This window comes from Ostrea edulis, chromosome 10, assembly GCF_947568905.1.
Source record: "Ostrea edulis chromosome 10, xbOstEdul1.1, whole genome shotgun sequence".
Lineage (NCBI taxonomy): Eukaryota > Metazoa > Mollusca > Bivalvia > Ostreida > Ostreidae > Ostrea > Ostrea edulis.
Window position 1 is genome coordinate 48,392,381 of NC_079173.1, and position 16,172 is coordinate 48,408,552.

Genomic DNA, 16,172 nt, shown 5'->3' on the forward strand with positions numbered 1-16,172 from the left:
GACAGTTTAGTCGCAACTAAATCCGCAAAGGGGGGATGACAGTAAGCGAATCGGACACTAGGCTTGCAAAGAATGTCACAGTACTACCTACGATTATCATATATTCATTTCGTGTTTTTGACAATGTTCTCTGCAGTGGTATTTATGTGCAATTCATTCCCCACAGTTGTCTGCAACCACAACGCTGGTTGTTTAGCTCCATGTTTCAAGATAGATAGGAAGTAAATCTAGTAAAGAGATCCATGTGTTTAAAGTTTCTCTAGTTTTAATGTTTTGTTTTTCACTGAAATTGTTCATTTTATTCTCTTATCTTTTTCAAATGTCTTTCGCGCAATATCAACTTTGACGTTACTTTTTAATTGTATAATTGTATAACACTTATTGTGACGTCACAGTATTTTTGTATATATAGTTCTGCGTTGTGTTGCTATGGCAGAAAAACACGACTGAAAAAGATTGACAAAAGACTTTATATATATATATATATATATATATATATATATATATATATATATATTTATATTTATATATATATATATATAGTGTTTTGTCAATATTATATATATATATATATATATATAGAGAGAGAGAGAGAGAGAGAGAGAGAGAGAGAGAGAGGATTATCTAATCTAAACATATCCTTGTTTTTCCACATTTTACTTACTGCTGTACTGTCTGGTGTAACGTACAAAATCAACTATGTTTAGAAAAAAATTTCAAGCTGCAAAAGAGGGCAGCAACAATACTTTTAAATATTCGAGATATCCCGACCTCTTCTGGCTTTTTATTTTCTTGTTTGAACTGGATGCCAATTAAGGATTATTTTATGTTTAGCTTGTCTTTCTGTTCAAAGTTTTAAATAATCAAATGCCAAATTACCTAAACGTGTTTAAATATACAAGAAATGTGAGTTGCCGCCAAACCAGGTCGAATGCTTATATGTATAATTTATTATATTTACCAAGAGCTAAAACTGAAAATTTTAAACGTTCATACAGCTACTCTTTTGCATTCCTTTGGAACAAACTGTCTCAATGTTCGAAGCTCTCGTTCGGTTGTCATTTTTAAAGCTATGTATTTGATGGAATATTTTCATAGAAGTAGCACTTAAACATCGTGCTTTCCTCTTTTTGTTCAGGTGTGCCAAATGTAGTTGTCATATGGGACTGTGTGTGCGTGTGTCTTATGCTATTTTTTCTTCTTTCCTTTTATGTCATGTATTCATATTTAGGAAATAATTTTATCACTAATTAGGTGTGTCTTATGCTATATTTCTTCCCCTTTTCCTTTTATATCATATTCATGTTTAGATACTAATTTTAGATGTTAATTTTATGTTTGTGTATATGTTTTAATGCAGGACCACAATGGAAACTAGCTATATGCTAATTTGTGTTATCCTGGATAAATAAAGGCTATTACCATTATCCTCTTGATCGAAAATAAGTCGTTACAATTAAGAATAAAAGGCAAAAAGTTAAGCTTTAAACGTTTCATCTCTTTTTCGGAAACTTTACAAAATAATGTTACAACCTGGGCAAGCGTTAGTAAAACGGATCCAAATGAATGAAACAAAGGCTAGAAGAAAAACACCTTTTAGATACTTAACTTGTGTGGTTGTTCAGGAAGTTATAAAACTGTCTTTTGAAAACGAGCCATTTATTGTTAATCAAGTGCTTTTGAAAAGGGGAAAAGGGTATATAAAGATTAATGGGATTCCATTAATATGTCAAATCTGAATTGCTGTGTGGCATAAACAATTTAGAAATGGAATGGATACCTGTAAACAATTAAATAAACTTGAAAGGAAAATAAAAAAAGAAAGAACCTGCACTTTGGGCTGAAATCAAACTTCGATGATACATGCGTGCACACTCCTTCATTGCTCTCTTTCCCGTTTGGTTTTTTCTTAGGGGTTTAGTTTCCTCTGATTTCGTTACAAGGTTTTTATCATCTTTAACTAATTCAATTAAAACGAAAATAGTTTATAGTAACTACAGGCTTCATGAAAAAAGTATTTTCATTCAATGCAAGGTGAAGATAACGAACAGTGATCAATCGCATAACTCCTACAAGCAATACAAAATAGATAGTCGGGCAAACACGGACCCCTGGACACACCAGAGGTGGGATCAGGTGCCTAGGAGGAGTAAGCATCCCCTGTTGACCGGTCACACCCGCCATGAGCCCCATATCCTGATCAGGTAAACGGAGTTATCCGCAGTCAAAATCAGTGTGCCAAGAACGGCTTAACAATCGGTATGAAACACGCCAGACAGCATTTGACCCAATGCGAGGTTGTATTGACGAACTAGATCGTTATAACGACCATAGAATTTGCGAAATGCTGACTTCAATCGAGACTGTTGAAATCCCTGTACCATCAACTTGTTTGTCAGTAGCTTACCTCGATTTAAAAACTTACTATACCCAGAACAAGCTCTTGCATATCGAATCAGTTGAGATATATAAACACCATATGCAGGTGATAATGGAATATTCAATTTCATTAATAACCATTTACTCAAGCTTATTCCGTTAATTGGTCTATAACCTCACGACAAATCAGACTGAATCAAGTATTTTGTTTGTGTCACCTTTAGTTTTATCCATTTATATTTTATGACTAATGTTCTTTCCTGTTTTCGACATATTATTAATTTTTGACAATTGTTCAGTTAGTTGAAGATCATCGGAACTAATATAGAAATGGAGGTCATACAATAGATTTAGCTCATTTAGATACATGACTAATGACCCGCTATTGTATTGCCTATAAAACTGTGACAACTAACTGTTGAGAGGTATTCAATAGTGCGGAGTAATTGTCGTACACTGATTGTGGTTTTTATAATGTATAAATTAGCAAACGGTTACACTCTAGAACACAATCGTGTGTACATGATTTTAGGTTCCTATTGGTATTGGAATAGCAACATTTTCATCTTTCTATTCCCCATCTAGATCTTCCAATAGAAAATTCCCCATCCTTGATCACGGAAGATGAAAAAACTGAAAGTAAGATACTTTTACACACTTTTTGAAATTATTGGTAAGAGTATTCTAACTTTAGTAGTATGTTGTTAGTATCTTTTTAAGGCCAAGATTGGTTAGCTACACAGTGTACTGATTTTTTATTTCATTAACATGCTGGAAAAAGTATCTAGGTGCATTGTATATTCGGTGATTTATCTTGATATTGTGTTGAAATTGTTTGGTGTTAATTTGTGTGATTTGTTGTTTGTTTTTTTTTTCATTTGTTTTTTTTTATTATTTTTCTTTAAAGCTGTATGACCCGATGTTCAGGTATTATTTTTATACATAATTACTTTAATGCAGATTAATTACTTTATAAAGTTATTAACATTCCCTTAATTACATGCTTGAAAACATCTGCATGTAAAAGAAAACAGTGCGAATATTATTTAGAAAGTAAATATAGCGGGTACATATATAAATCATCCCATAATAGACGTCTATAAATAGACCCACGCGCGTCAGGGGAATCCCAACATGATGTATTAACTCATACGCAACTGTCCAGCTTTAAAGCTGAAAGAGCGTAAAAGAACGAAGTACTAAGAGGTATTTCATATGTTTATTTCTATTAAACTTATAGTACGGTACTGTTATAACAAAATACACAGCTTTACACAGATAAGACCACCGATGATCTGAAATTTTGAACTGGTCACGTGACTATCACTTGAAATGGCAGTGACGCGGTTATTTGTAAACATCGATTTAAAATCAAATGATTTGGGTTAAAACAGGTGAAATAATGTATGATATGTCGTACAGCCTCATAACTACATACGTGCGATGATTTAATAGAGTGTTTACGAGATGGAAAAAAAATTTGTAATTCGGATCATACAGCTTTAAGTGAAAGAATGATGTCACTTTTGACCCTAATTTGAAAACATATTATCGGTTGGTCACCTGAAGGACTGACCCTTTCAGGGAACGGGTTTGATGCAAACTTATAAAGACGCAGAGTAAATATAGTACAATTAACAAAAGGCAGGCATTATCTCCTCCTTAACTATCTTTAACAATGATATAAAGAGACGTTGTGGTCTACTGAAAAGGCGAAGATAGCGAACAGTCATCGGTCTCATAACTCCTATAACGAGGTGGGACCAGGTGCCTGTGAGTAGTAAGTAATCTCTGCCGACCGGTCACAACCGCCGTCAGACATGGACTCCCGGACACATCACAGGTGTTATCAAATACCAATGAGTAATACACGCATGTGACCGGTCAAAAGGGGACGTTTATATTATTATTGTTACATGAGTATACATTTTGTATTCCGTATAGGGTATAAGATATATAAGATTGATCACTGCTCGTTTGATTCACCTTTTTCCTCCATCTGATTTCATCTTTGGTATGTTCAGAGATCCATGAATATCCTTCTTTCAATACAATATTAACTATGGAATTGATGAGATTGATTACTGTTTGTTATTTTCACTTTCTCATTATAAAAACAAAACTTTGGATATACGATGTGGCTGAATGATAGGGATTTTAGAGAATTCATATCATAAGTCAATTTTGAAATACCTATAGTATCGTTTTATATTCACAGAGCCAATGTTTTTTTCTTTTCTTTTTAAATAAGTCTGATTGTTGGGTCATTGGCTACTGATTAATCCGTTTACTTTTTGATACATCGGGCTCACAGTGGCTGTGACCGCTTATGTTTACTCCTATGTACATATCCCCATCATTGTTGAGCCAAGGTTTCGTATTATCCTTGCTCTTCATCAAGTGTTCTTTGTTGGAATCATCATTTCTTTCGAGATTCTATTCAAGAGAAAATTCTGGTGGTAAATCTAAAGAAAAAAAAACAACAACAAAATCGATAATTAATATCCCTAACTTACGCAGAGGTTTCCTTAGAACGATGAAAGAATAGAATTTACACATTTTATTCCAAGTTTTAAAAACATTATGAAGAATTAATGATGCATTACTTGTTTGGTATTTTAAGTTGAAGACTATGCCACAGACGACGAGTTTCGAAAGCGTTTCCAGCAATACCTAGAAGAGGGATCGGTGGATGTTTGTCCAATATCACAAATTATTATTGTTGGGGAGAATGGAGTAGGGAAAACAACTCTTCTCTATCGACTTCAAGGAAGAAGTCAGGAGGAAATAGATGAAATAAAAACAACGATAGGCGTAGACTGTCACACACAAAAATTCGGATTCATCGTGACAAATGACCAACTTAGTAATGATTTTTTCTAGTATTTGTACCAATAGACAAACATTTTTTAACAGCAATAAAGATATAATTGTATTTGTTCCTTTTCAGAAATAAACCAAGAAGGGAAGAGTCATTTGGCAGTGTCACCGGAAAACGTTCTAGCAGGTATTTGCAAATTGAAAAGCATGTCACATAAAACGTGTACAAGTCGGTGCATACGCTGTTACAATAATGCGTCTAGGAATCCTGCATTTAATGCAAGGATTGTAGCGAATCTATTTGACGTGCAATGTGAATTATACTCTAAAATGAATATCATCAACTTGGATCATTGTAAAAACGTTATATAATGTTAGATAAAATGAAGATAACAAACACTGATCAATCTCATATCTCATAAATCATATTTCGCAAAAAATTATGATCGTTATAACGATCTAGTTTGTCAATACAATTTGTCATTGGGTCAAATACTGTCTGACGTGTTTCATACCGATTGATCTTTTATTGCCATATTTTCTATTTTTGCTACTGGTTACTCCGTTTACGTGATCACGATATAGGACCCACGGCGGGTATGATCGGTCGACAGGGAATATATACTCCTCCTAGGCACCGTATTCCACCTCTTGCGTATCCAGGAATCCGTGTTTTCCTAACTCGAGTTTTGCTGTCTCCTACAAAATACCGCCCGAGTGATGGTACGGGGGATTCAACAGTCTCGATTAAAGTCGGCATTTCCCAAATTCTATGGTCGTTTTAACGATCTAGTTCGTCAATACAACCTACCACTGGGTCAAATAAGTCTGATGTGTTTCATACCGATTGTTAAACCGTTCTGGGCACACTGATTTTGACTGCGGGTAACTCCGTTTACCCACGGCGGGTGTGACCGGTCAACAGGGGGATGTTTACTCCTCCTAGGCAACTGATACCACCTCTGGTGTGTCCAGGAGTTCGTGTTTGCCCAACTATATATTTTGTATTGCTTATAGGAGTTATGAGATTGATCACTGTTCGTTATCTTCACCTTTCATTTCTTACGACAAACAAGGGGTACAGAAGACCTATTCTAACGCGGATCCCAACGGGATATGGGAATTATGAGATTGATCGCTGTTTATTATCTTCATCTTTCTTGTAATTGTAGTTGTTACATAATTGAATGATCAATTTGAAAGTTAACCTTATTAAAGTCACGTGACGAATCTGACTGGAAATTATATAATAGTGACAAAAATTAAATATGCTAAACGCGAATTTGAGGAAAATGCAATAAATTAAGCCAATACAAAACCAAAAGACGTGTTGAAAACATTAAAACAATTCTTACCAGCGAAATCGGCAACAGCTACGCCAACATATTTAGAAATGGACGAAGAACCCGTTACAGATACAAAAGACATGACCAATACTTTTAACGACTTCTTTTGCGGCAATGGACACAAATATGCAGAGAAATTTGACAGTTTCTTGCCCGAAATTGAACAATTAATGCCTTGGGGGGGGGGGGTCTTTTAGCATTCCAAATATTTCTATTAATTTTGTCAGAAATGAAATAAATGCGATGTCAAATTCGAAGGTTAGTGGGTTAGATGCTATTTCTGTAAATTGTTGAAAATTAGCTCAGGTGTGATTGGTGAAATTTTAACATATCTGTTAAACATGTCTATAAAAAGTGGTGTGAATGCATCCGAATGAAAGAAAACTAGCGTTACCCCTCTTTTTAAATCTGGTGACAATTTTATGGTGAACAATTATCGACCCGCGTCAGTTTTAGCAATCGTGAGCAAGGTTATAGAAAGGCATGTTTAACTCATTTTACGAGTATTGGATAAATACAATCTTTTAACTGAAGATCAATCCGATTTTATATCAAAGCATTCTTGTGAAATAACACTTCATAACATTATTAATAAATGGTTAAGTAAAATAGATAGTTAACAGGTGTTCTTTTATTGATCTTAGTAAAGCCTTTGACACTGTAAACCACCAGGTATTGTTACACAAGCTTTTATCATTTGGTATTTGTCAAAATTCTTTTAAATGGTTTCAGTCTTATCTTAGCGGAAGATCATGATGTGTTAGATGGAAAGGTGTTTTCTCAGATGAAAAAGATGTTACAATAGGAGTGCCTCAGGGGTCCATATTGGGTCTCTTATTCTTCATTTTATTTGTTAATGATTATCCTACATACCTAAAGCACTAAAATGTCTCTATTTGTGCAGATGATACATCTCAGAATGCTTCGCACCAATCTATTGATGTTATTGAAGAAAAGTTACTTGGTGATCTCTTAAACTCTATGAAATGGATGGAAGTAATAAACTTACGATGAACTTAGCGAAAACACAATGTATGTTGATTGGCACTACACAAAAACTCTCAAATTGTAGAAAAATGTGTATCAAAGTAGGAGATATTGTTTTAGATACTGTTAAAACGACCATACTTCTTGGTGTACAAACAGATGAATGTCTAACCTGGTTTGTACACATTGATTCTTTATGCGAGAAACTTTCACAGAAAATAGGCATTTTACGTCGTCTGCAAACTTTTATGTCAACTGCAGCATTATTGAAAATAAATAACACTGTTATATTTCCTCATTTTAATTATTGTTGCACAGTTTGGTGATAAGCCAAAACAGGGTTTTTATCGACAGACTTTTTAAATTACAGAAAAGGGCTGCCATAATTGTATTGAAGGTGAAAGTAACTCATATTTTTACAGCTGATATTTTAGTGTTCTTAAATGGATGCCTGTTCATGATTATTTTGTATATAGAAAACGTGTGCTTGCTTTCAAGGTTCTTACTAACGTGACACCAGAATATATGAACGTTTTTAGTTTTGTCAGCCAAGTTAGTTCCAGAACAACACGATATAGCGATAGCGGCATTTTATATTTACCAAAAGTTCGAACTAAATAGTATAAACGGTCTTTTAAGGTATCCTCCACAATTTTATGGAATCAGTTGCCCAAGTCTGTCAGAAGCTGTGGTTCTATTACATCTTTTAAATCAGCATATTATCAAATAGGTGATGTAGATATGATGTATATGTTTATTTTCCCCAGTGATATCGTGTGTATATTTCATGTATATATCTTATATTATCTATTTTTCTATTCTCTCATTTATCTGTCTGTGAATACGTTTTATATAGGACCACAATGCTATCCTGTCTAAATAAAGAATTTATCATTAATAGATTGTTGATGTTCAGTGCAATCATTCATTCTTTCATATTTTTCTGTTTTAAAAATTACAACATTCTCAAAATTGTCCCTAATAAACTTTATTTTAAACCACGAAACACGCTGACAACATCGTTCTTGACCAGTCTATGCATTTCGCTACATTCATGAAAGGAGAACTTCTGATTCGTTGATGATTCTGAAAGTAATACTACTGAAATTATAATTCTTATTAAATTATTAGTTAGGATATTCGAATTAAAAGAAACTAAGGACCATCTTTTATGAGATTGATCAATGTTCACTAATTATGTCTTTTATTTTATCAATGATCAATGCCATTCTTTAATAACGATTATTTTCCTTTATCTGAAGAAGGAAATTCAGCACAGAATTCGAAGGAGGAGCCTATCATCAAGGAAGACGACGCGAATGATGGTAGAACTTATTTCATCTAGGAATGTATAGGTCTAGTTACAAGGATACGTTATAAAAAGCCACTGTTCGTTACTTTATGTTTGATAAGGATAAGTTAATAATGACAGTTTGCAATGTCAGGGTTTATATCGTGGGGTACTGACGTGTATCCGATTTATCATTTTTTTTTTTTGGAAGCAAATACCGTTGCTATATTTCAATAGTGTATCTAAATATAGTAGTATCATCTGTGGTTTGTCAGTTAGTATACAAATAAATGAACACGTGAATAACTAAAGAAAAATCAATAGTTTTATGTAATACACTTAGGGAAAACCTGATCTCATTTCTATTGTGTTTAGGGGTACATCTTTATCTTATTCTTGATTTTGTATGCATTATAGGATGGATGAAATTGATAACTGACCGTTATCTTCACTTTTCTCTTCTGAAAGTATAATTCATTGTAGTGAAGGAAATTGGAGATGGTGGAAATACTTCTTCGTTCAAGTCACATTATAGACATCTAATGAGTAAAGAAGATGAAGTTCCACCTGACGAGAGGAAATCCGCAAGGGAAGGACTTAACGCTTTACAAGGTACATTGTAACTCTGTCAAACAGTTGAAGTCTGTTTCAAATTGCAACTACTAAAATCAAACGGTGAAAAAATCCGCAAGAAGACATGTTTTGAGAGAAGTGATGTAAATCTAATGTGGGTTATCAAAAATTCTGAAGAACTTAATGAAAATTGGAAATCACAAAACGGTTTTTAACTCAACAGCATCACAAAAGACAGAAGAAGAAACTATCATTGATGAGGGGACGAACACAACAGAGGGAGCTAAAACTTTCAAAGGTATTACACTATAACTCTGTTGAATGCTTCAAAAATATTTAAAATCTGCATTTGGAAACCAATAAATGCAAGGTGAAGATAACGAACAGTGATCAATCTCATAACTCCTACAAGCAATACATAATAGATAGTTGGGCAAACACGGACCCCTGGACACACCAGAGGTGGGATCAGGTGCCTAGGAGGAGTAAGCATCCCCTGTTGACCGGTCACACCCGCCGTGAGCCCCAGATCCTCATCAGAAATGTAAAATGTTTCTTTATATATCTACAGATCTACTGTGCGACTAAATATGCCAAAGATGGTTTTAATCAAAATTGGATTCTAAACAATTTTAAAGAACTTTCAGTAAACTCGAAATCGTAAAACTTTTCTCAAATCAACAACATCAAAATGTATGCCTTTTCAACATTTGACACGACCATTCCTCACGATAAATTAAAGACTAGACTTGTTGGCAGCATAGATAGTTGCTCTTCAACATGGTGCGCTTGAAGCAAATCTCCACCAATTAGTACCTGATTTTCAAGTTTGGATCAAACTTAGGAATCTTGGTTGCTCTAAGAGTGGATACGATTTCGCTATTTCTGGTGTAGGATTCTCTGATACATCGTTAGGTATGTCTTCACATTCAAGTAAAGGTGGAAGGTTAAAGGTCACTATATTGTCAATAAAACGCACTTTTAGTCCTTGGACCATACATAGTTGTTTTCCCAGATCATGTGGTTAGGATAAACTTTGAAGATGCACTAGCTATATTTAAAGAGGCTAGTAATTCGGGTGACGCAAGCGTTTGATTACACTAATCATCGACTATAGCATAAGTGCGGAGCAAATTCATTGGATAGTTTTCATAGAAAATGTCCACAAAAGACGTTTTACTGCAGGATCTTCCTTGGAATGTATCACCACAGAAAGTTGCACACTTCGATATCACCGGGTTACTTGAGTACGCAATGGAATTGGAAATTCCTCCCCCGCCATGAGCGTTCGCACTTGTATGAAACGTTATTCCATTGAATCTCTGTGACGTGGTTATTACTTCCACATGTTTTGCACCAAACTTTCACTTGACAATCCTTTGCATTGTGTTTGGTAGAAACACAACATCTGGTAAATATGTGTTTACTTAAAAAAAAGTTATTTCTCTCGGTGAAAGGCATCCTACTGAAAGCCTTGCTGTCATGAATACCATGTTTTGCTTTGTGGTAAGGACAGCGAAATTTAGAAGTGTTGTTGGAATTAGTGATGTCCGATTTCTTTGCATGAACTTGTCCTTTCTTTGTCGGTTGACGATCAACAGGAAAAGAAAATTTAGGATCGTTTCTGATTTCACAGATCTCTCTCACGAAGGGAGTCGGACAACAAGTTGACTTCACAATTGTCTGAAAATACTTGACAAGCCAAAACAAAATGATATATACACACACCAATGCTATGAGTTGTTCTGTCTGGGCTGAACCTCAACTCCTAAGTTGAGTGAAGGGAGCATTCTCTATCAATACAATATACGGTTTTATTTAATCAGTTCAAGCTTACATTTCAACTACCAATCACTGGTGTATGATATGCAAAAGCGGGGGAGGGGGTGTCAGACTTTGCATGTAAAAATAACAGTAAACGTATGTTGTCAGAAAAGGGGGTGGATTGGGGTGTTACATATCTTGCAAGTTCATATATGAAATATAGAATGGTTTTCTATGTTGTTTAATTCATAATTAGATACATTTTATTGAAGGGGTTTAACGATGATGCTAGCTCATAAAAATATGCAAGTTTCTAAATATATCTAACTTTCTTTTTTATACACTTAGTCTTTTTCAACCAAAACAGTTAGAAATATTCATGAAGAACATGATAAATTAATTTCATTTCTGATCGTCTGTTCATATACACATCTATATCATTTTAGATCTATGTTCTTTTAGATGTACTTATTTATATTATTATTCGTTTTGTTTTAAACAAAACTTGATCCACCATTCTTTCAACTAAGGGAGGTAAATCTGGAATATCAACAATGAAAATACACCTTCTCAAGTTTGTGTTAACAACTATTCTGCATTAGCCTTAATTGAATACTGTTCATATTAGATAACCTTCAAAAAAGAAAATATGCAAGTTTCATGCATGCAAATCTTTATTTGAATCAGTTTTAAATCAAACAAGGGATTTTCAAAAGGTCAAGGCCAGTACAGACGATGATGTTTTTTTAAAGTTGGTGTTTCAATATGGAGATAATCATCATGACCTAAGGGCCTGAATGTACTTTGGCATTTTGAAGCCAAAAAATGAGTAAAACTACATCTTAAGCATGGGTTCTCTTGCATGATTTCATATAAGCGAATATAAGACGAGTTTATTCACCCCCCCCCCTGAAAGTTTATGCCGAAAGTATCTATAAATACGTGCAAGATATTGCCAATGAAGGAAAAGTGTAACACGGTTATCCAACTGTGCTGGTTTTTCCATTAGCTCTTCTCTTTAGGTAAATTTAATGAGATTTGGTAAATATATCAATTTATGACAACATAAACAAAACATCGTCATAGTTCAGTATCATTACACACCTCAAAATGTATGAGCCTTTGAAATTTTTGTGATTTTTGGTCTGAGGCGGACCGAAAATGAAGTCGGTTTTCATTTTAACCACCGTAGTAAGACTTAGCGCAGATACTGAAGGTGGATGAAAATTAACACAACGTTAACGCAAACTCACTTTTGGAAATCAGTTAATGGCATTATTAACTTTAACACAGAAGTTTAACACCGAGTTAACACTGTTTAAGTTAACGACCTCTCAAAAACTGGGCCCTGATGTTCAATGAAAGACGCAATTAGGTGAAAACTTGCAGTTTTCTACAAAAATTACTGATATGCAAATTTAAGAGTCTCTGACAGGTCTATACATTGGCCATGGTACTTAAGTGACCGCTAGTTCAGTTGGGGTATTGTAGTTTTCAGGCTTGCCATATTTTACCTATCCACTCATCCTAAAAAAAAAACAAGTTTATATCTTTAAATTGTCCGCAAGTGGGTCTAACTCAACCACACGTTTGCAAACATGTTCCAAATTCACTCACTGCTACCATTACAGGTAATGATAGGAACTACCTATATAGAGTATTTTCACATAACAGGGGTATATAACCATTACGTGAGTCTTCATTTCTTGCACCTGGCAATAAAGCTTCATACGATCCCGATAAAGTGATCGGTCTAAATATGCACGACAGCACTGTTTGATGGTACAGGGAACAGGAACACTCATAAGATGGCCTTAGTGAACTTGTAGTTCATTGTATGGACTCCAACTCACTTTAAGTATTCCCAACTTCTCCATTTTCCCCATTGGGCTTACTTTTACGTATATAATTTATTTAAATCCACTATAACATATCGACTTTCAAAACGCTATATGCGATCAGAATGTAAAATTCAAACCGAACGCGTAAAAAGATTATCCCACTTACAACAGACAGAGATGCAAGCTTTGTTGATAATAATGACTGAAATGTGAATTGTACGCAATGAAGATAGCATAACAATTACATCAATATGTTCTAGATAAATCAGCTGGAAATATAGAAGAAAGTTATCCCTCCGCATCAGAGAAAAATACAAATTATGAACAAACGGACGAGAATACAAATATGAACACACGAGTCAAAACTACCAAAAGTGTTTCAAGAGTTCCAGGAAGTAAGTAGATTTTAAGGCAGTGAATCATAGTGACACGACAAAATATCTTGCAAGCAATTTTATTTTCGATAAACACATCATGTAGACCTTAAGTAAACAGTATACATTATATGAATTTAGTCATTGCATTGTTTTAATGATAACACAATTTACTTTCGCACATAACTGACACCTTCCTTCCATAGAAAATTTGAAAAAGAATCTGATGTCAATCGTACAACAAAAGTTAGCAGAAAATCTGGATATCGGGATGCAACTAAGGAAGAAGAATGATGTTGTGTTGAATGTTTTAGATTTCGCCGGTCAGGGGGCATATTACGCGTCACATCAGACATACATTCGCAAAAACGCAATTTATGTAATTGTTTTCGACGTTTCAAGAGATTTAGACGAGAGAAAAGTAGTTCCTTTTGGCAGACCATGCTCGTTATTTTCATGCTGGACTCAAAAAGGCAAGTATCACATTACCTTGGAACATTTATGCACACGTTTATGCATATATAACACGGTTAAGTTAAAGACCCATCTAAAGACCGCACGGTCAGTGAAAATGTAGGCGGAGCCTAATCTAAACATATGTTATTTACCTGGACAGGCCTGTGTCTACCAATGTGTTAATTGCTATATACCTTGGCACATTGCTATATCCCATGGTACTCACAGAAACAGAATATGGTAGAAATCTATCTGTCCCTGCTTTTTTATAGTTTTGATATACACAGGACCTGTCTCAGGGACCTCTGCAGAGTATCAGTGGTCATTGTGTTTGAATAATGAGGTTGTTTTCCTAAGGATAACTGACACACATTCTACACCCACCCCCTCTTTCTCTCTCTCTCTCTCTCCATCAGCCATTGACTCAATGAACAATTTCTGCTATAAATATAGAGGTATCATAAATTTATGACATAAATTATTTCAATAAGTTACAAGTTTTAGAAACCATTGTTCTAATTATTGTTTGATTTCTCAATGTGTAATCTATAATACATGTACATATATATATATATATATATATATATAGAGGAGGATTACAGCTATATATATATTGGAATTGCATTGTTCAGGGGTCTTTTTAAAAACAATTGAATTACAAGAAAATAGCAGTTGTGGACAGGTCAATGCTATCAAAACTCAGGTATACTGGGCTTCCTCAAGATCTAAAGAATGTCTGTAGATAATGGCTGTTATTGTTATCAAAACACTTCTCTGGTATAGCTCCAGACCACAGTGTCTGTAAATGTCACTCCACCTGAGATATATTGTTAAATTACAATTTGGGAGTGTTAACTTAAAATTGGAGTCTTTAACGAAAGTTTATCAATCTCATAACATCTAACGCAATATCATTAAAGAATGCTTACTTTTCATATTTTTTTTCACCAAACGGTTTCCATACAGCATAGTTTGTTCAATCGGTAAAATTGCAACAGAAGTTTATCATAGAAGCGCAAAATGGTAATATTGGAACCCACACAAAATACATTTAGCAGTGTTCAATCTCATAAATCCTAAAAAGAATACAAAATCAGGGAAAGGGCAAGCACGGACCACTGAGCACATCAGAGATGGGACCAGGCGCCTAAGAGAAGGAAGAATCCCCTGCTGACGAGTCACATCCACTGTGAGCTCTAGATCTTGGTGTGGGGAATAGTCAAAATTAGTATGTAACGAGCGACATAACAATTGGTTTGAATTACGTCTGATAGTATTCAACCTGTTAAGAGCACAGGTATGTTAAGGCAGGTCATATTCCGTTTATGGACATATGGAAAAGTAACACACGGTCCCAGGATTTAAACATTGATCTAACTGGCGATAATGACGGTAAAACATCCATATATTATCAAACATTTTATAACAGACGATTCTATCAGTAATTGTCGTGTATATTAGTTTATGACCTTCCACATCATGTTTAAAAACTCTCTAAAAGTAGGCAGCGTAGTGTGCTACTTTTGCAGTTTTATTTCAGTGTGTGACAGAGGAAAATCGGATCGACATGCTAAATGCAATGTTTTGTCCGTTAAACTAAATTGTCAATAAATGAATTCAACGTACCTTCATAATATCAATAAATTATCAGCGTTTTACGTATACATTCCATGCATCCCTTGTCATTGATTTCTAATACACCACATTTTGTTCGATATTTGCATGACACACTTTAACAAAGTTTTATATACACATGTCAACGTCACTCGATGTATAGTCCTGACATCATCAGATTACTTTCATATTGGTCAGACACAAATTACACAACTGCATTATAACATTTAGTGCTGTTCTGGGTCTTACTAGCTGCATTGTTTATTTTATGCATAAATAAAATTTACATCAACATAAGATCGGAAGTTAATATATACTTAGTGATATAGTTATTTCAAGTATGACGTCACATTTTTTCGCGGATTTTATCCAAGTTAAGGTTTCCATAATCTGCCTTAAAAACCAGATAGGTAGTATTTGTATATACAATCTTTAAAACACATTAGACAATCATAATAACCAAATCAGTATCCCATCCCGAATAGGAATGAGGTGTTCGTTTGAAAGATCAAACAACACATGCAAATGAAAAAGAATACAAAATCAGAGAAAGGGCAAACACGGACCACTGAACACATCAGAGGTGGGACCAGGAAATAAGCACCGCCTGTTCACAAGCCACAGCGAATGTGAACTCTAGATCTTGGTGTGGTAAATGAAGTAATTCATAGTCAAAATTAGTATGTAAAGAATGACACAATGATTGGTATGAAATACGGCAAGCAGT

General features: G+C 34.5%; 1 protein-coding gene across 1 annotated transcript in view; it reads left to right on the forward strand.

The window, feature by feature from the left end:
* Window positions 1-13,952, forward strand: part of LOC125666227 (probable serine/threonine-protein kinase roco6) — a 28,223-nt gene extending 14,271 nt beyond the window's left edge. The window contains exons 6-13 of the mRNA XM_056150972.1: window positions 2,965-3,018; window positions 5,003-5,245; window positions 5,330-5,386; window positions 8,795-8,857; window positions 9,307-9,435; window positions 9,620-9,694; window positions 13,262-13,396; window positions 13,582-13,952. Of these exons, the coding sequence (XP_056006947.1) occupies window positions 2,965-3,018; window positions 5,003-5,245; window positions 5,330-5,386; window positions 8,795-8,857; window positions 9,307-9,435; window positions 9,620-9,694; window positions 13,262-13,396; window positions 13,582-13,952 (1,127 nt within the window). The remainder of the gene's footprint in view (window positions 1-2,964; window positions 3,019-5,002; window positions 5,246-5,329; window positions 5,387-8,794; window positions 8,858-9,306; window positions 9,436-9,619; window positions 9,695-13,261; window positions 13,397-13,581) is intronic.
* The last annotated feature ends 2,220 nt before the right edge of the window (window positions 13,953-16,172 follow it).